The following is a 21,795-nucleotide window of genomic DNA, read 5'->3' as shown; positions in this document are numbered from 1 at the left end:
CTCTTTTCTTCTAAAGTCTATGGATTAAAAAAAGTTCCGCCAGGACAACGTTCGCCAACGTTCGCCCAGCGGAATCTGTTTTTGGTGAATTTCTCCACAATGGCTGCATACACAAATTTTTATTTACCATACACAATTATAGGACGTCTTACACTAATTATCTGCATAATTAAAATCTTTAAATTCAACAACATTCCGCTGCGCGAACGCACACTGAAAATCGTGGAAATCAATAAGGTATATGCCTAATATCCACAGATCAACATACGTAGCAATCTAATATTATCATACATACAGGTTTCAGTATTCACAAGCGTGATCATAGTGTGTGCACTATTGCTTAAAGGATATGTAATAAATCTAGACTTGGTAAAGCTTAGTAGATTTAAACATATCAACTACACGAGTAGGAGAGATATCATTATTCTTTCTTTCTTCTTGATTTTTATGTTTAAAAATTCAACCTCTTTCTGGTGAATGAACTGTTTTTATATCTTAATATTTCTTTAAGAACTTCAGTTTTAAGCAAATTGACGCAGCTAAAAAAAATAATATTTAAAATCAGGAGTTTATTAAGCGCATCTGAATACAGGACTGTTTAAAGTTTGTGATCTTGAAATAAAAAAAAGGAAAGTTTTCAACCTGGATATTTGTATAAGAGATCAATAAAACACAACACATTTTTTATATCTATATTTATAAAAAAGCACCGTCTGTAAAACATACAAAATTCCGGTAAAAATGGTTTATTGGCATCGACAGCATTATTATAAAAATGGAAAAATGTTTGACTATGATTGTATATGACAATATAAAAATTATGACTGTTCACATCATTGCTTAGACAAACTATTGCTTTACTTTTTGTTTCAGACCGAATACTTTATACCATAATATGGTTGAGCAAGTAAATATTGTTACAGTACTACTACATTCGATGATTCTTACCATATTTCTAAGTCAATACAATGGAAAAATACTATATCAACGCAGAAATAAAGTTAAAAATTAATTTAGACCCAAATGAGATTTGGTAACTACACTCCTAATTTATTGACCAGAGCATCACACACGCGGGGATGTATAATTCTCATGAGTACTTAACAATACCTCAACTTATAGAAAACACAAGCACAGAAGAACACTGAATTAAACAATAGATACTTGGAGTGCAGTGTGCTCCCGACTTAAATAAATCAGTACTGGACATTCATACTTAATTATTCCCTTCAATATAAATTAAATTATAAAATGCTCGTAAAATACGCTTATTAAATACCGTTAAAAAGTGACATAGAAAATTTGGTTCCTATAAACTAATGATAAGGACCAGTTCACAAAGTCCATTCTAAATGGTCGAACCTTGAAGTAGGTCTGTCGTTCGATAAAAATAAAGACGTTGTTAAAACGGACAGCGCAAACGGGCCTATGACTTATATCGAGTTTAAAATACGGGCGATACTAGCGAGATATAGTTGCGGGTGGTTATTTAATGAGGATATTCAGGCAGTCTTCTCCTGCTCGATGACGTCCTTGGTAGGCAGAGGGTTCTTCTCGCAAGTCTCAGTGTGCTTCAACTTGGTAGGGTCGAAGTTCTCGATGCCGTTCAAGAACTTGTTCTTTTCCTTCTCGGCCTCGATAGCTGTGAGTGAAAACAATACGTTAGAATTTGACTTGAACTATAATTTTGTAGATGTCTGGAAAACTTGGAAACATTGTTTGCCTATCTGGGAATATAAGACTGTTTATATTCATAACATAATGAAACATTTAAAACATTTACCAATTTAGTCAAATATTGAGACAACTACCAAAAAGGTGACAAAGATATTTTATTTTGAAAAAAATCATCTTGCAGGTATAACTGACTAAGGAGTTATACAGTTAGGGGGGCAGGAATCGAACCCTCATTCCCAATTTCCACAACTCGATTTTCTTTTCTTCATCCTGTTCATAAGAAGAAAGTAAGCGTGCAGATAATAAATAAAACCACGCAAAGGCAAAATAAGAGGCAAATAAAATTACCAGGCGGAACTTCTGAGTATTTAGTGGGAATAGAAAATAAATAACTTAAATCATAAGGCGCAAATTATAAAGCAGTAAAAATAAACCTTCAATAGGCGGTAATGGGTTCTTTTCTTCCGTCGTCGTGTGCTTCATCTGACTCTTGTCAAAGTGTTCAACGCCCTCCAAAAGGTTCTGATGCTGTTTCTCCGCGGCAACAACTGATGCAAAGCAAATCGTGCAAGGCAAAAACACAATAAATACAAGTAAATAATATAAGCATTGAATGTGTCGTTCGTAACTTGTAACACAGTCATTCATAGAAAGGCAACATTTACATGCTAATTGACTCGGACACGATATGCTTGGAATTAAAAGCGTGTCAGCCGTAAATACATAGTTGCAAAAACATTGATAAGCTAATGAATGAGTCTTAACTTGTTGAGTCATTAAAATTGCATGTAATTATTTAAAATAAGGATACATCTTATCGCCACTCTTAAGCGCATAAGGTTTAATGAAAATTATAAATAATATGTAATTTACAATATATTGCAGATATACATGCGTAATCAGGGTGCTTGTGCTCGGAAGAAATACAAAAGAAAACATACCATCTTTGTCAGGAAGTGGGTTCTTTTCCTGTGTTTCTGTGTGCTTCAACCTGGTAGCATCGAACTTTTCAATGCCATCGAACAGGGACTTCTGAGTTTTTTCAGTGGCAACATCTGTAAACCACAGACAAAATGTTAAAAATAAAATTCGAAATTTGAAATATTTGGAGCACTCTCACAAACGGCTAAAAACATGCGCGTTATTATTTTAGTGATATAAGTTAGGATAACAACAATAACTGCAATGAGTCGAAAAATACATATTAGCATCGTCCCCTGGTTTAGTTCCCCAGTTAAAATTAGAAGGAATGCGATGAGCAAAAGCAGCCACGTCTCACAGGCGTATTGCGGCTCGCTATTATTTATTAGTGGCGCGGCATTCCACCCGGTGATATACCTAGTGCATTCGGTAGCACGATTTTTTCCACCGTCTCCGTTTTTCTGAGTGAGGATGTCTGAAATTGTTCAACGCCTTGAAGTAGCGCGTTGTGTTGCTTTTCTCGCGCTACGTCTGTTGTGAAATTGAAATTTTCTTTGTTATTCTGTTATCGACTGCTCATGGAATGTTTGTTTTCAATCGAAGCGTCAATATTGTGTGCTTAGGCTTCCAGATAAACGCCTTTACTTGTTTGTTGTGGATTTTAGATAAGTTGAATTGCTGATCGATGTAGATTAGGCTACTAATATACCTTATCTTGATGATGTTTAGGATAAGAACCTAGACGCCTCGGTAACCTACCTATAGAAACGAAAATAAACTATAACTTAGGTAAAGAGGTAAGTACTTTCACCAGATAGGTACATAATAATTGTTAGAAAATGATCGTCCGGAACTGTTATTCTTATAATACCCGATCATGTTGATTATATCTAGATAAATACGCAAGTCCATAAGAATTACGACAGAATAAGATGATAGAGATATCCGAAGGAAAAAGAAAGTTGTGTCTATGCGTTGGCGCGTTTTATCACAAAACAAATTGGATTCCAAGTTACTAGTTATGTAAGCAAGTCAAACTGTTGGCCCAAGTGGAGTTAGGAACTGCTAATTGAATTATGAACCAACGCTAACTCCGAACACCTAATAATTTAAGTAACTAGCCGCTTACTTAGACACCTAAGTCGATTATTAGGTTCTGGACAAATTGCTGCTTATCACCTTAGTTGACTTTAAAACTAAAAGTTGGAATAAAAATTCATCGCATCGCGATTCTGGTAGCAATTTTCAGGCTGTATCAAGACAAGTCTCTTCATTGATATAAAAAAAAAACTTTGGGATTCGAGGCTTCTCCTGACGTATATTTCTGAAACTGCAAGAATCTTGCTTATGACAAAAGGTCCATTTTGCCTAGAAGTTCCTGTTATTCCACGTGGAACTACAGAATATTCTCGTCCTCTAAATTTTCTAGAACATACCTTCTGCAGATGGCAGCACGATCTTCTCGTTGGTGTCGACGTCACGGAGACAGCTCTGGTTGAAGCCCTCCAGCTGACTCTTGAGGTCGGTGGCTACCTTGGGCAGGTCCTTGAGGGAGGGGGCATCTACTGAGCACGCCATTTTATGTGGTTTTATCTGGAAAATGGAGAGAAGCTACTTTTAGTTCCGTGATCCGTAATACAACAAAAATATGATGAAATTAAGATTGGTAGTGTGACTGGCCTTTCCACACCTACGTAGCCTCTTTATAAGGACGATCTACTTTGATAAACTACCTACTTGATTAGTTTTCAGAAAACATGACTAAAAGGTGGTACGATCAAATTTCGAAAATAAGTCTTCCTAAGTTTCTATTGGTTTGAATACAACAATCGGAGTTACACTTTCATGTAGTAGGTAATTCTGAAGAAACAGCAAGACGTCATTTATGACTAAACCAGATAAAAGTCTAATGACTGACTCATGAGTACACTTACATTATTTCTTTGTTAAAACTCTAATCGATTCTGCGATCAATATGGCAATAAGTAGGCAATTCTACCGACAAAAACGCTACAAGTGAGTAAAAGCAAAGAAACGCATATAACGACGTAAAAGAATGTTAAAAGTTACATTCCATGGTGCGGCTTTCACATATCGCTTGTTCTAATGGGTAGACGATGATAGCTGGCGTTAGATAGAACATGTTTACTAAACAACCGCTTAAGATTAGGTACGCCTAATTGACAATGTTTTGTTTACTGTCTTTTTGTTTATATGATAAAGAAACGCCTTGCTAAAATTCATAAGGTATTTCTTTATTAACCGACTTCAAAATAAGGAAGAGGTGTCTTTGCAGACAAATAACAAATAATTTCGGTCTTTGAAAAATCTACCTAATTTCGGTTATTTCCCAAAATTGTTGATTCAAATCACAGAGTTGCAGCTTATAATTAATTATTCCCATCTCATCAAAGTATCATGGGATTAACCGCCTCCCGTCACGGTTTCCGCGACCTCTTCAATTACAAAACGCTTGCAGAGTGAACTAACGGCAGTTTAACAAGCATATTATGCGTACCACGGCCATTGTTGGTGAGTTAACTGTTTATGTATTCGCCCACATGTAATGTAAGAAGCAAACAAACACTGCGGTCCAGTGCTGTTCTATTTTTTGTTTGTCAAAACTTTCTTTAGGATGCTCAACTGACTCATGTTGATCTGAGTACGTAAATTTATTATTTCGTAGTACTTATTTCATACTTAGAATCATTCAATTGTTCTACGGGCTCGCTACAGGAGAAAGTGTAATGTTTTTTTTAATACAATTCAAAATGCATTCAAACCCGAACAAAATTATTAAAATCAAATATTTTTTTTTTTCTTTTCATCACGCGAATACAGATAAACAATACAGATTGTATGTTTTTTTTCCAGCAAGCAGGCTTTATTCCCAATGGCTATGAGTGATGCATGGCCGCGATGGAAGCTAACGCTCGACGCATATTAAAAACGTGGGGTCATTGTTGGCGGCAACTCGGCGTGTATACTAAACCAGAATACATCCTGTGGACAGGGAAACAATCTTTTGTTTCAAAAGGATGTTTGTTCGGGGTACATAATCATAGGGGAGCATTGTCACAATATTTTACCTACATCTTTTTATCAATGGTCTCTAAGATTACTCAGCCTTATCCAACATTTGGCAAAATCTTTTCAACTACGTGACTTATAGAGATGACCTGAATTTTAATTTAACCGTTATTGATAGTGATTAAGCCTGATTACGGTTTACAAATGATTAATTAAAGTGAAAAGAAGAAAGTATTTCACGGGAAAGCGAATCAGAAACATACCACACACTATGTTATAATAAATGCATAAATTATCGTAAAGGAATGCAAAATATTTTAAACAGGTAATAATTAATCAAAACATTCTCAAACGAATCTATTAATAAACTGAGTAATAACAACAACACGAGGATAAAGTCTATTGTTTGAAACGAGTCCTCTGATAGAATGATCCAGAAACGTCATTATAATGAACAGAACATACAGTTTGCCACAATTTGACTAAGATATCGTTGATTGACATAATGCCGACCAGTTTAACATGTTTAGCAATCGAGGGAAAAGGTCATTGGCCGCTATTTGTTTAACGAGTTATTTAATTGTTTATTGTGTTTAAGTCATTATGGCTGCAAGTTAACGTTGACTCGTCTCGTTTGAATAGCTACGTATTATTCATATAGCCTTTTCGTTTTATTATTCATACAGTTTTCGACCTACTTTGAGATTACTAAGCGCCATGAAATGTGTAGGCCTAAGTTTTTATATGATTGTCCTCAATAAGTAAATAATCGTATGACGCATTTCGTTATTTCTTGCTTTGAAAGCATAATATGTCAGATCAATACTTAGTCGCTTAGTTCAGGCATTTTATATGTAGTTGTAGATTCGTGTTCCGTCTAGTCTGGAATAAGATTGACTCACTTTGACAGAAAGTGTTTTCATCACCATTACGTATATATTGTATTCGTGAGGCCCAAAACGTTTCCTTGTGGTACACCATGACAGAATCAAACAGATTTTGGCTAACAAAAGACTTTTTCATCCCACCATCTCGGAAAGAGTAGTTTTACCCTTTGATATCTGAGCGCAAAAGCCGTTTTTATCCTCTAGAGCGGCAAAGTGATTTGAATTTAGAACATCGTGTGCAATACTCCATTTGTGACAATCTTGATAAAACTTTTCAAACAAATACATATTAAACAAATAAAATACTGCTTAAAATAATTATTCAATTAATTAAGTAATTTTTATTATTGTTTTTACATAGATTTTTAACCTCGTTTCATTTTTAAACTGAGTTATCAAATAAATGAACTTTAATAGGCACTTCTTTTTGATTTGATACTCATATGTGCGCGCCATTTTGTTTTATTGCATTTAGTAATTTCCTCGATGAGGTGGGATAAAAAGTTACGTGTTGCACTCGAGTGCAAAGATTTTTCACCTTGTGCTCTTTTGAGCACGCGGTTAAAAAGCAACTTTGCACTCTTGTATAACAAATAACTATTAAATCATTTTCATTCGATCAAAATCCAAAAGTTAAGACTATCAAAAGTTTATAAGAGTTCCATCGAGATGAAATTACGAATATTTCGTCACGAGTCCACCATGTACCTGTAGTCCGGTTTTACCTGTGTATTGATAAATACGAAACCTGTGAAACATGTTAGGGTGGTGTATAGCGCCATGATAACACCAAGCGATTGCGAATTGTGGGACACAGGTAAAGGTGTCAATATTAAGTTTGCTATTGGACCTATCGACAGAAATACTGCTTAGAAATTATGGCCATCTTGTCAAACAAGAATCCATGACCGTGTACTGTAAATTGGTTATTGTTATGTATTGTAATTTTCCCTAAAACGCCTCATTTAAACAGATTTATGTATTGAATCGATTTAATGGACTCATTTATGGGAATTGGTAAACTTAGCTAAGAACCAAATATAAATAAAGTAGGTACATAGTGGGTAATCCCATTCCATTTGTGATCCGTGACTTCTGTTTATAAAAGTTCCCCAAAAAATCCCTTAGTAACAAGAACAAACTTAGTTACGACACTGTCGTGTGGAAAAAGGTGGAAAAAAGTTTCGTATCTTCCCAAAGAAATCCTTTGAAGATTTAGTTTGGGTTGTTTTGCGAAGACGAGGGTAAGGATAAACAATATGTTGGCAGTAAAGAAACAATAAACTGCTATAATATCCAAGATGTTCAGACAACGTGTTCACACGGTGATTCTTTGCGGAATTCTCGAAGCACGTGCTTGTGTAGGAGGACTTTTGTATCAGAATAATGTAGGTAAACGATAACGGATCATTTCAGTTTTATGAGCCTCCGAAATTTTATGGCGCTATTTAGCTCTTAAAATTGTTGTGTTTTTCTGTTCCATAGCTGCGAAAACAAAATTTTGGCAATGAGCTGGGGTTGCAGACCACTAGAAGGGCAAAAAAGGTTTTGGCACGGATATTTTGGAAGCTGGCAACGGCAGCGGCAGTTGTGGTAGTGATATTTGGCAGACAACATTTCCAGGTAGGTGAAGTATTGTAGCCTATAGGAACTCCAAATCAGCAGTTAAAAGATTGCGTAGCTTATACAATTTACGCAAACCCTATTACAGGCGGTAGAATCTCAACAAGAAATGGCCAGTAATAAACTTCCAAAGTAAGTAGGTAATTCTATTTCTACACAGCGGCAAGCTTCAGTACCTAATGCAAAAAGTTTCAACGCTCATTGCGGTCTCCAACTTGGTACTAACTTAATTACATAATAAGAGAAAGAAAGAGGTCGCAAGAATACAATTTTTCATCTTGAAATAAATGTGAGTTAAGGTAAACACAATTAAAAACCTCAATTTAAATTAAAAATGCTGCAATATTTATCAATTAACCTCAATAATCCAGTTGTTGGTTCTCCGTGGCTCATGGCTGTCGGGTTTTCGCAACCCGATAAGTCGTTACTGAAGCGTCGGATGCACCAGTAGGTACATACAGTTTTATTACATAAAATTGCAGTAAAGGAAGTTTACGATGGATAAACAACTGGATGCTCGCTTTGATAGATAATAAATTAATACTGTTGATCTAGCAAGTGACGATAGAACTGAATTGTTTACGAGCAATCAATCTTAAAAAATATAATCACGCGTATAAACAAAATTATCACAATTTTCATACGGACTTGGTGTTCTCAAAACTAACACAAAAGCCGAGTGTGCTCTCACTGCCTACTACGCGTATGCCTACGCATGGCTACGCTATGGTGTGATCATGTGGGGGCACAGTGTAGATGCCAAAGATCTATTTATAGCCCAGAAGAAACTTATCCGAATAATATTTCACATAAAACCAACAGATAGCTGTAAACCCCACTTTATAAACAATAAAATACTAACATTGCCATCAATATATATATTAGAAATAGCCATTTTTGTTAAGAAAATATAAAATGTTCAACTTCGAAAAACGAGCGACGCAAAAATAAATTAATTTTACCTATACCTAGATTACAAATGTTTAAAAATAGCCCAGAATACCGAAGCATTCAAATTTATAATAAGTTACCTGAAAGTATCCGTTCCACCGAAACCTTAGGTATATTCAAAGCTAGACTTAAGTTATTACTGATTAAAAAATGCTACTATAGTGTACAGGAATACCTAGAAGATAGAGACTTAAAGTGATAAATAGTATAATTAATAAAACAACGAAACAGTATTATATTGTTCCTATAGACACTGTGCAATAAATAGTCGATATAATAATTAAGAAATTAATAACAATGTTAACTTATTATACACAAATGTAATATATATATATACATATTTATGTATGTATTTAATTATTAAGTCACAATTGTAATGTAAATAAATAACTATAATTATTGTCCTTTTAGATGTAAGAAGAATTAAACAGTATATATATGTTGTGTTGAGATAGTTTTAAGTTAATTTGCTGCGCCCTAACAGGGTAATGTATACCTAGGATAAGGATGTATTTCTGTAACTGTATACATTTTTGCAATAAATAAATAAATAAATAAATATAACAGTTAGTTTCCACTGGTTTAGTCGTAGTAAGAAAAATACAACACATTAGTTGAGTTACTAACGTAGATAGTTCACTCCATTTAGATAAACTACTTGTTTACGAACTAATTAGGAAAGGGAACCCTAACATTAAGTAATTAGTGACGGTTCCTCTTTACATTCAACTTCACCCTCGGGGGTTCTAATCAGAAATGTCATGGGTCCAATTCAATTTCGCAACAAGTAGATATTTGAGGCTTTGCGAAGCGATGAAAGATCGCCTCAAGAGGGTTGCCCTTTCATCGTTGCATCCACTCTGAACAATATCGTTTAATTGCTTAAGTACTGCAGTAATAGTAGTTACAGCGTTAGATAAATGAGTAGCAGTGTATTGGTTTTGCGGCTAGGTGTTAGTTTTCATAAATACGTCCCGCACATATCTAGTTACCGAGCGTACCGCACGCGCCTTGCTCCGCTAATCAGAGCATGTTGCTTCTAATTAAACTACTGAGAAAATTGCCGCTCAACGTTTTGCAGAAACACATGATAAATCTGTTCTTCTTCAAATTTTTAGACAGCTGAAATTGCACTTAATTCTTCTTTAGTGCCTGTAAAATGGATCATCCGAGTATCGCCAACTAGTCATAGGTAGTAGTCACCAACAGAAAGTACCTATATTAAAATATCATAAAATACTTTACAACTTACTCATTGCTACCCGAAAACAAGATGAGGTCATTCTGGCCACGACACCTTAGCGATTTGTGTCTTAAGTTTTTAATGTGTCGCGGTCGTGTCGATGTGTGTGGCTACCTATAGAATGCGTCATAATTGATTCACGCGACTTAAGTGACTTAACCATTTAGAAATAAGTAAGTACTAACATTTCTCCTTCGTATCGGAAAGGATGTGAGTCACGGCCATGCCTAACGACATCGACACAGAAAAAACACAATGGGCCTTAAAAAGATATCACCATACTTTGTTCCAACAATGGTTGTCACATACAATCTTATGTTTGACCATCTGTCTCGTCACCCGACGAAATAAAATCAGTGTTCTATTGTACCTTTAGATTAAGCCAGCTTAACGGTGCGTGGCGTGTCATGGCGCCTTTCCAAAACCATATAAGGTACAGAACCTGCAAGAACGGGTACGTAAAACAACTCGTAATTCTTGGCGCCATAAAAAATACAACGCATGCGCACCATATGGTCAGAAGTTTCAAAATGTCAGCCGAAACGTTGCGTTTTAATCACTCGTAATCTAAAAAACTACAACGAGTTATTATTAAGATAACTTTGTTATTTTAGGGTTCTGTTTCTCACGCCACGAATGATATTTCTTTATCTGTGTTATTTTATGTAACAACAATGTATTCCATTTTGAAATGTTTTTAATTGCTCTTGAATGTTGATGACGAATTCGCATGCACTCATTGTTATGCAAAACCAGTATCGATTGAGTAAGAGAGCAGAGCAGAGCAAATTCGCCAACATTTGGGGAATCAATAGCGGCTTAATGGCTGCGTCTGCCGTATTTTGGTGGGGGAGCGTACAGTGAACCGGGTGAGTCATGCGATGCACGTCTGCGAAGCCGACACCGTAGAAAGTTTAAAGTTATTAAAATTTCACCGTAAGCAGATCGCTGGCCTCGACACGTACCTACCGTTTCTGATGATTTACAACTGCTACTTAATATGTTTGCAATGGTGGTACTACCAACACCACAAACAGCACCGAAGCTATAATTAAGTTCGAGAAACTATGATTAAGCATCGCCAATTAACATAATCTTTTTACGATAGCAATGGAAAAAGCTTCCGGGGAAATGAGGTCTTAAGTAATTCTAATAGCAACCGCATTTTATTCAACATACGGAAACCCACAAGAAAGTTCTTCCGAGCCAATCGAAGTCTTATAAGTAAATGTTTCGCGGATGGTAACTAAATCTTGCTTCCCTTTTGCTTGGACAGGAAAAGATAGATGCTCCGTCGAGACTAATTAGAAACGACTTACTGACGAGAATACTAATGAGGGAATGGAATTAACATCGGTGATTTGAATCTAATCGGTTTTAAAAGTCAATAAAAAGAAGTGAACGATTTAATTCAATCATTATAAAATGTTAAAAGAGTATCTAAGAATACTATAAAGCAATAATATCGTGTCTAATAAAGAAAGAAACCGTAGGAGAAACAGTTACCCACACCAATAAAGCATTAGCAGATAAAGGAGACATGACTTTTGAATTTGCATCTCAAAATCTGATAATAAGTGAGTTCTAATTCAGCCTTCAATCAAATAGTTGAGCTTCCAATGTAATCGATATGCATTTGTCAAATAAGGATTATCTAGAATCTAGACTGCAAATCCGAAGCCACGGTTCGACCTTGCCGCTATTAATACGACGAGTGACTTGGAAGCAAGAGTCGTGACATCTGCAGTGCACAGCCGCCAACCTTGGGGCTAGGACGTCCATACATGGTGCACTCGTCACTTTCCACTTAAGGTCACAAACTGTATGAGAATCAGGTCGACTGAATTCCATGATTAGATATGGCAAGACGTTCTATTGAGGCAAAGTATTTTGTTGTTTATTGTCACGTTTTGCTTTTACAAGCAGCAAAAGTTGTAAATGCATATTATTAGCTCCACGACCATCCTCTGGAAATTTTGAAAGCAGCATTGTCTATAAAACTATAATAGTCTCTTGTCTATTCAGTTTCTTGGAGTTTCCCCTTCAAATACAGTGCTCAATTTATACGTTTTCTCAGAGCGGAGCAAATAAGCAATCTACTGAATGTGTCTTTATTTGCTCAATGCCTCCACAAATATGTTTTGGTATCGAATTACAGTCTGGCGAATGTCAGTCGCTAGCTTCCATCAGACGGGGCAACTTTGCTTTTTTTTAACACACGAACATGGTTAATGTAAATACTGTCAGGTAAAATTTGTCCAAATGTTTTGATCGAAATAATTCTTGTAATGGAATTCATTGAAGGAACTTCGTCTTGGCTAGGTGCGAGAAAATATGTCATAATTACAACAGGGCGACAGGGCGTTAATATATGCGGAATAGAAAATGATAGATTTAATGCGTCTCATAAATTATGAGCTGCAGGTGTCCTATGTCCTATGGCAATATTACGTCTACGTACCTATTTCGATAGTTTATCAAAATGATTAATGCAGTTCAGATAATTACACAAAGGGCGACAACAAACAATGTTGATTACTAATTATTATTATCTGTGTGCATAACTTATAGGTATTTCCTGTACGATAGGCAGAGCAGATAAGTAGGTAATATTGGACTGATGCTACAGATGAACATGGGATTATGGGTCTTCAGAATAGACACGAAAATAGTGAGGAATTTGTGAATATAAATTCTAATACCGGTGAACTAATGCCACCTAGCCAAAATCTGCACATTTGACGCGAACAAATTCGTCTCTTTCCACAAATATCCTTCCAGATGTGCGTCAGTTGGCACTGTGCTCATGCAAATCTGTAGAGGGTTAAAACTAAACATTTTACGGCACTCCCGAGTCATAAAACAGCAAATTGATGTACCCGTGCCACTTACCAGTATCAGGAATCCCTTTAAAGGGTAAAATGTTCAAAGGGAGCGTAATCAAGCGTGCTGGCTACGATTCTACGTTTTTATCTCAGTAGCTTCGAGTTTGTGGCGTCATGATGTTGGGATGTTTTGTATTACAAACGGAAAATAACATAATCGTGAACTTCGATAAAGCAGTGCCTCAGCATGGTAACATTTATCTGGTTTGCGTTAAATGCATGAAAACGGAGTCCTTCCTCAATAACCTTTTTACCAAATCAACTAAAGGAAAATATGTAAATTACTCCCTATTAAGGGGAGACAGTGACAGACTATGGAACTGTAAAATTACAACGACAAAACACCAAGTAGTACAGGAAAACATGGCACAATAGGTATTGTTATTGGTCATGGAATTTGTTGCTCATCAGTTCAATTATTATTTAAAACATGTTGAACAAATAAAAATGAATTTACATGGAAGATCGATAAAATGTTATTATTGCTTAGTAATAACAGTGTTGGAATGTAAACGGCAAACATTCACGATTTTCAAATACACGACTCGCTTCACTTGTAAAAAATGCAAAGATATCTCCGTTCCATAGGTCTTTGACCTAAATGTATTCTAAATTCCTGGAATAGTACAGTCATAAGTAACTAGAGCAAAATAAAGCTTGTAAGCAACTATTTTTTGCCATTTTTCAATGTCGTTCATACATAGTATGGCATGACGATGTACCCTGTAAAATATCGATTTTTTTAATTAAAAATTCGAACTGGGAATATTGTAACTTCGGCAAAAAAAAGATGGCACCTTTTTAGAGATTATATGTAAATCGATGGAAATCTTGGTGGTAACGAATCCGTTGTTCTCAATAGAAACGGGTAAACAAGACGGATTAATATCACTCTCCGCTTGCTAATCTCCGGTGTAGCGTACTCTGTAATCATCGACAATAATACACTCCCGCCAACTCAGTTCGTTGTTCTAAATATTGGTGCATCAAAACAAACAAGAGAAAGCAACTGTAACGTGCCTATCTCTGGAACTATTTAACTCTATTTTCCAGCTGTTTCTGAATATCTGGAAGTCCAAACAATCAATGATCAATCAGAGACCTTGAAAGATCATCGATTGTTTTAAATTCAGTATGCTTTGACTTGGTTAAACAAAATTCGGGCAATCATTGTACCACGTTACAAGGTTTACGGAGCTTAACTGTCAATCAATCTCTATCTTACTGTGTAATCTGGACTTCTGGATAAAATTCCACGATGACCACATATTTTGATCCACAGATAATGATTCGTATAGGATTTCCTGTATTTATCTTTATTCGTATCGTATGAGTCAACCCTTCCGTCTCTTATTTGTTTATTTCGACCGAGTCATTCCAAAACTTTCCAAATCTTTTGACAATCTTTAGGAAATGTGTGAACAGAATGTAGATACAAGTCAGAGAAAAGGAAGCTGTCCAATAGGTTCTAATCAATGAGCACTTACAACCTCAGTATATCTTACAAACGGGATTAGTAACGGGCTACCACGAGATATTGCTGCGTCACTTCGGAACATCAATCTTAGGTCCCGTTTAGTTCAAGTTTCAATTGCGGACCTATCCCGGCTCGTATTAATAACTCCTTCTAGAGCAAACAGTCAAGTCCGGAATCAGTAACTGATTATGCAGTATCATGTTCTAGAGTTAACATAGTATCCATGTCAAGTCTTATCATAATTAATTTACCAGATCTTCTTGTTTTACGGTTTAATTTAATCACTAATAAAACTAACGACCGTTCTCCTAACATTGTTATTTTCCAATTAAAATGTTGCCGTGTACTGCACGTGTTACTGAGACTTCAGTGGCCATTATTTTTAAGATTCGAAGTAACTTTTTACCAAATTTTGTCCAGACTATGGCAACTAAGAAGTCTTTTGTGCTTTTACCGAATTAAAATGACAATCTAACAAAATTTGTGAGTTATCCGATTATGTAATTCAATTACGAACATTTCCTCAGCATGGTCGAGTCAAACAATCGATATAGACCATTGTCTCGGCGGGCATTGTTGGACGAGTCGTGAGTCACAGCGGATCCTTTACCACTCGCTATACTTTCATTTATAAGTGTGTATGCCAAGGTATTCCACGTTGCACGCAGATAATAAACGAAAACCAGTCCTGCGGTAGTACTACGGCACTAGGCACTACAAGTTAAGTTACCAATTGTTACTGAATTACTAACAATGTCGGCCTCCGCTCACTACTGCTGGATATTTTTAGACCTTCCCCCAAATGTTTGCGTCAGGAATTATCATTGCAATGTCACCTCTGACATTTGCATCGTTTCAGAAAGTTACTGTTCAATGAAATGATGGCTCATATCCCAGTTCACATCCCGAACACAAACTAAACAAGTTTCGTGTAGATGCATCTGGTGTAAACAGAAATATATCATGAAAACAAGATACTATTTCAAGATCATTCCATAAATAACAAGTTAAGTCTTTGCCATCTGTACAAACATATTTTTGTAGTGGAATGTCGGCGACAATTTAAGCTATTGAATCGACTAGATTGATTAACGATACGCCATCTTGAAATTGAAATCTCGTCTGTCAATCGATCTCTCAGTATAAACCGTATCCGTTTCACTGCTGCGGAGAACGTAAACTATCTATGTAGTAGAACTTCAGCTTTCCATTTTCTTTGAAGCAGTCATTATTTTAAGCTGTTAAAGCACTCTTCTCGTTAATTACTTCACTGATGCGGGCCGCAACGCTCAGAAGTTGGGAAAGCTTGTAAAATCCAATTAGTATTGATGACTTCAAGTATTTATTTTATGTTTGAAAAGTGACGGATATGGTTTTCAAGCAGCTAATAACTGTATTGAAATGAAGTGCTTGTTAATTTGTATTTTGCTCATGTTAACTTAACGAGCGGAATATATAAAATTATAACTGTCTATGGAAATGAAGTTGTGAAAATAAGATCATAAATCACAAATCCAATTTAATGTTTTATCATAAACCGTTAAAATGTCTACAGTACATTAAGGGATGTCATATATTTTTTTGTAATGCCGACTGTCTGTTTAATGGTAGTTTGGTATATTTATGGAATGGTATAGTTTAGTCACCCTCGCCATGGCAAGGGCGGATCGGTTCCCCTCAACTTATTATGCCAAGGGCACCATCACCGTATATTTGCCTAATGCCAAAATAAATGTTGCTAGAATCTAAAAGTAAATCTAAATAAAAGCTTGTAATAACGAAACACGTTGAGACTAGTAAAATGTAAAAACTGCCGAAAGCGATAAAGAAGTTTATCTAATATTTTATTTCATGATTTATTCAAATATAACGGTATCATGTTTTCGATTGCAGTGCTAATTCAAAAAATATTTAATTTCTAAATCTAAATTGTTGCATTCGAATAATTTTTAAATAAATTTAAGAGTCATCGTCATTAAGAAGTCTAATTAATATTAATAAAATTGAGATCAGAAAAAAGTGGTGTTAAATTCAAATCCAGTGTGAATTACCGTGAGGTGTCATCGACCCCGTCTAAGCTAGCGTATATATCAGAGATACGTCTCAAATTTTATGGAGCGTCAAGCTAGCAACATTGGCAATTAAGACATTTTCAAGTGTAAGCATTCACGGATGGCTGAGCAAGCCACTGCGTAATATCTATGCGCCACATTTTTTACACGATCTAAATCTTTCGGTATGCACCGCACTAATTTAAAATCACCTACAGCAGTTCCTAATTAGCTTACTAATAAAAAAGCTGTAAAGCTAAATAATTTAATTAAGTAAATTGAAGTACAGAAAAGAATTAATTATGAAAATGAGACGTGCTTGTCACCATGCGCGAGAATTACATACTTAATTTTAATAAAACGCCTACATTTTTTTACACGACGTATTAGGAGTTTAGAAGATTATATCAGCTCATTTTTCGTTCGGGAAGTTTGTTCATCACCGCATCATTTCTATCCAACACTATACATAGGGTAGGCTGGGCATTTCGGGGGTACCGGGTAACAGTGTTAAAATATTTGACTTGAAAAAGTGCTATTATGTGGGCAATCTTCAAACTAATCTAACTAAACATCTTCACAAATACATAGTAGTCTGAAAGCTAGCTAGCTGTCTGAGAAAATTCGCCTCCCTTGAGCGAAAACTGCGTTATTTTTTATTATTACCTAAGTGGGCACTCGCTGAGCGTTTCGATGCGGTCCCCCACGCCGTTTATTGATCTATAAACCGACATAGGGTACCTAGGGCTTCGTTGTATATGCGACTGTTAGGGGCCGAATGGTTGGGTTGGCGCCCTCGCCAAATTTCGGGGACTAGGTACCTACTTTATTTTTTACGCCTGAAGAGCAATATGGGAGCAATGTCCTATAATATCTAGGCATATAATGCGACGGTTCTTAGGGAATTCAAATTCGTGCCGTCTGGGAAATCTTGTTAAAGTTTGCGATTGCGTGAACCAAGACTCTTTTCTTCTTCTTAAGTACTTTATCGACTGACTTCTTCATTCAACTTAACAACTAATGAGACAACAATAAAACAAGTACTTGAACAATGTTTCCCTCAGTTTTCCTTCCGCAATTGAGTACTAATTCGATTACTTCCCTCGCAGACAACCCTAGCTGTTAGGGCAATAGGGGTGCGACGCGTCCGGGCAATCGATTCGCGTATTCGGGAAGTTATTCCCACTCTTTCTAGCAAACAAGTCTGGGAATATCCTTCTCTTTCGCACATGAGCCAGTGTCCTGTCTGGACAGATTTCATTACAAACCAACGCACTTGCATCGAACTTGTGTATGTAAAGGGTTACCTACGTCTGTAAGGAAATGTCTACGTGCAGTGGCGGTAGGTACTGCAGATATTCACAATATGCTTGAAAACATTACTAATACTTAACTAAAAGAAAAACAGGAAAAAATACTATATTATTGCAAAGTTAGTGCATTCCTGATTTAGGTGCATTCCTAAATGGATTCAGTTAGAAACCGCAACTAAACAATGTTACATATGGCATCTGACATTACCGTTTCGTGTATGCAAGTAGCGTGTGTACTAATTATAGATTTCGACAATGATTACCGTTCAATACTCTATGATGCGTGAAAGCGGCGAAAGTCCCAGCGTTCACACGAACCGGTTAACTCTTTTGTAACAATCCACCGTGCTTTATGACTACCGCGTTTTTCCTCTTTTTGTCTGTAATTGGGACCTACATACATCCAAATGTGTTTGCCTTGATTTAAAAAAAATATCCTTAAACGGCCATTTCAACATGGCGGTCGAGGTAAACAATATTGATAACGCGAGTCACATTGAGGACTATAAATCAAAATAATTAAACGAAATGATTTTTTAAAGCGTAGTCTTCGAATTTGATATCAAAGGATGATTTATTATTCAAAACATCAACGGACGGTTATTGGGTATGTCAAGCATGTGTTGTGCATTAGTCAGATTGCTATATTTAGCGGCCGGCTGATACAAAACTTGAGTTCATTAACACCCGTCAATGGCTACTGTTAAGCTTAAGGGCCACCATAAACTGTAAGCCTTTACGGTCGAACCGCATTAATGACGACCAAGTGCTTCGACATGTAATGAACTCGCAGTTTATTACAGAACATAATTAGGCTCGGATAAAATACCGTAATAATGTAATCTTTAAAGCTGATCTCTAATCCCCGAATTCTAAGCTTTATACTCCTCTCAAAATCCAAAGTTGAACGACACGACACACGACTAAGTCAGCGAGACGAGTTAATTGTATTTATTAACATAATATCGCATGATGTTAAACGAACCACAACCGAACTGTTAATTCGGTTCTTTTCTCTTGTTTTTTTCAGTTTATAAACTACTTGTACGAAAAACTTTGTTGACGAATTACTTCCCGGTAAGAAAGCCGGTTGTTTTGCAACATGCTACAAATTGTTTACGTGTTTAGTACGAACAAGAATATTTTTGGGCCGTTTCCATAAACTTTCTTCCCACCCTCTAGAAAGTCTGACGGTAATGAGTAGCCGCTAGCGCAATTTGCCGGTTTTTATCCGTAGAAAACCACCCCGTGGCAACATCCAAACTTTTTAATTAATAAACCTTTGTTGTGGGTTCATTAACGCCCAAAACAATTGTAGATTAAATATCATCATGAAAAATTGAGCGTTATTAAAACATAGAAATATATACAGGCAAATCTGTGAGCGAAATCAGGAGCAAATTAATGAGCCATTGTGGGTAGGAAGGAAAATCAAATGATTTAATTTTAGCGACACGTACAACGGTTTTTTAACATTAGTCCTTACAAAGATCCATTAGAAGTTAATCAATACTTAATACTAGGAAGTAATCGAACAATAAAAATTCACAACGCAAAACTTCATAAACCACTGTGCATGATAAAAGAATGAAGTCACTCGACCGCTCCCATTCCAACTGACAAACAGTAATTCCGTTAATCAACAAATATAATTTCCAATTACATTCATATAAGCAGACAAAATGTTCAAAAGGAATTCCTGATCAATGAGTCCGCGATGCCGCTACACACCACCGCCACTACATCCGATCGCCGGCTCCCGAGGGAGGGACATCGGGACGGTTCGATATTCATAGAAAATGCACGCGAACTTGAATTGTTGAATATGTTTTATGAACGGAATAATATAAACAATGAGATTATAAAGTGTAATAGCAAAGAACCGGTTAAAACTATAACTCACCAAGTGTTATTTGATGTGGAGAAAGAAAGGCGTTCCGTGCACTATGTAGCGACGTCAAAATGCGACTGAGGCGAACAGACAGAAGTTGTGTGCGGGCGTGCGACTCGGGGGTGGAGCGGCGGGCTCGCCTCGCGGTGCGGTGCCACGGCTACAATAATAATATTTTACTTGTACGTGTTCGCGATGATTCACGCCGATCAGCCTACCGCTCTAAAAACAAAATAATGAAGGAAATATGCGTACATTGATGACATCATTGATTGAATGTAAATAATTACCTTTAAGTTAATCAAACTGTGCAGGATTTGTGCGTCCATTCCACAAGCAAATCCCTCTATTGTTACTTTACACTTAATTAACATTCTTCTGTTTATGTGATCTCTAGATTAAACATTTTTACGTCTTAGGAATTTAATCAATGAGTACATCGCAAACTCTTTATTATTGTAATTATTGATTAAATGCCTACGCACGTACTAGAAAATATGTATAAAATTGAGGTATTTATTTCATTATTATCAACAAAGAAAAATATAACAAAGAGGTGACTGCTGGCCTCGTTTTGTCAAACGGAACACGACTGATAAACAGAGAACTGGGATCTAGGTTCAATTCCCGAGTGGTAATTTTTTTATCATGGATTTTGAACAGGATTTTCTCGTTGGTGGTTAGCTCGCAACCTCAATTTGATACCTTAAAGTTACCTCTGTTACCATTTTGAAAATCTAAACGATGTGTTTTAAAAACAAAGAATTAACAAATAGTCATTTATTTACTTGCAACAACTGTGGAAAAATTGTCAAGTTCAAATGTTTCCGCTCCCTCACTGCACCGCTGGCCGTGAATCATCCATCACCATGGAGGGCGGGAGGGGAGGTCAAGTGTGTACCGCTCGCTACTTAAATACTAAGTTTTTTTTTTAAGTTCACTTATTCAGAGGACCGAATTAAAAGATGACTCTCAATGTCCTGAACTCGAACCCGATTCATTTTGGGAAGAATTTATTTCACTTCATACTTTTTCTGCACACTTCGCGTCAGCTGTGTCCTTTTGCGCGTAATTATGAGACAGACAATAGTGAGGAAGTGAGGAAGGCTAGCTACAAAGCTCGGTTTCACTCCGGATCTACAGATTTTTTTATCGGAAGGACTTTAGCAGTCTCGGACTTGATATAAAAAGGTTTGAGGGTATAAGATGCAAGTCGCCTAGACCATATCCGCTAATTCGTCGTTTGCCAGATGTGCCTTTGCAGGTAAATTGCCTAGCGCAATTACTTGAATGAAGACTGACATCGACTGTACTGGATTTTCTTGGCAAAATTATTTTTGTCTTCTGTCTGACGTTACTAATTTATGCGCCGAGCACACTCACAGATTTGGAGGTTCCAAATATTCCTAAGTAAATGAAAAATAAGTAAAACACGCAAAGGACACATTAAAAAATATTTACTTATTTATTTAAATTACAATAATTATTCTGCAAACGGCATTAGCGGCATACCACCATGTGACGCACTTCCGGCAAAGGAAATACGTCATTATGGCACCCGTGGGCGATGGGGCTGGTCTAGACTTGATTCATTATGGCCGGCCATCTTTATCCCATTCCCCGGCGTTTAACCGCATCGTTCAACGAGATATCTTAATCAAGTAATCCCTTACATCTCGAATTCCTAACATGATGATACTTACAAATGCCAACGGTAACTACATACTTATTAGAAATTGTAATATAGGTAAGGAAATTCCTTGAGGGTACTCAGAAGTAATATAGTATTAATTAAAATAGAGTCACTTCCTTTGTATAAACAAAGAGAAAAGATTTCAGTAATTAT

General features: G+C 36.3%; 1 protein-coding gene across 4 annotated transcripts; it reads right to left on the bottom strand.

The window, feature by feature from the left end:
• Positions 1-678: 678 nt before the first annotated feature.
• On the bottom strand, positions 679-20,125 carry LOC110372065 (thymosin beta). Of its 4 annotated transcripts, XM_021328588.3 has the most exons (6): positions 19,962-20,122; positions 4,035-4,191; positions 3,016-3,129; positions 2,619-2,732; positions 2,112-2,225; positions 679-1,642 (listed from the first exon to the last, which is right to left on the bottom strand). In XM_021328588.3, the coding sequence occupies exons 2-6, from the start codon at positions 4,174-4,176 to the stop codon at positions 1,503-1,505; spliced, it is 624 nt and encodes a 207-aa protein (XP_021184263.1). In that variant the 5' UTR covers positions 4,177-4,191; positions 19,962-20,122; the 3' UTR covers positions 679-1,502. The 4 variants fall into 4 exon arrangements, with proteins under 4 accessions (XP_021184263.1, XP_021184280.1, XP_021184272.1 ...); XM_021328605.3 differs by lacking the exon at positions 2,112-2,225 and having other exon boundaries at positions 19,962-20,125; XM_021328597.3 differs by lacking the exon at positions 3,016-3,129 and having other exon boundaries at positions 19,962-20,120.
• Positions 20,126-21,795: the final 1,670 nt, after the last annotated feature.

The sequence above is a fragment of the Helicoverpa armigera genome, chromosome 7, assembly GCF_030705265.1.
Source record: "Helicoverpa armigera isolate CAAS_96S chromosome 7, ASM3070526v1, whole genome shotgun sequence".
Taxonomy (NCBI): Eukaryota; Metazoa; Arthropoda; class Insecta; order Lepidoptera; family Noctuidae; genus Helicoverpa; species Helicoverpa armigera.
The sequence above is the reverse complement of the archived record's forward strand: the minus strand, read 5'-3'. Positions and strand labels throughout refer to the sequence as shown.

Excerpts from the sequence above, each read along its gene's own strand:
- LOC110372065 (XM_021328588.3), bottom strand. The coding sequence starts at position 4,176 with ATGGCGTGCTCAGTAGATGCCCCCTCCCTCAAGGACCTGCCCAAGGTA. Across the intron at positions 3,130-4,034 it reads CGTGCTGCCATCTGCAGAAG|ACGTAGCGCGAGAAAAGCAA; the intron begins GTATGTTCTAGA and ends ATTTCACAACAG. Across the intron at positions 2,226-2,618 it reads CCCACTTCCTGACAAAGATG|TTGTTGCCGCGGAGAAACAG; the intron begins GTATGTTTTCTT and ends GCTTTGCATCAG.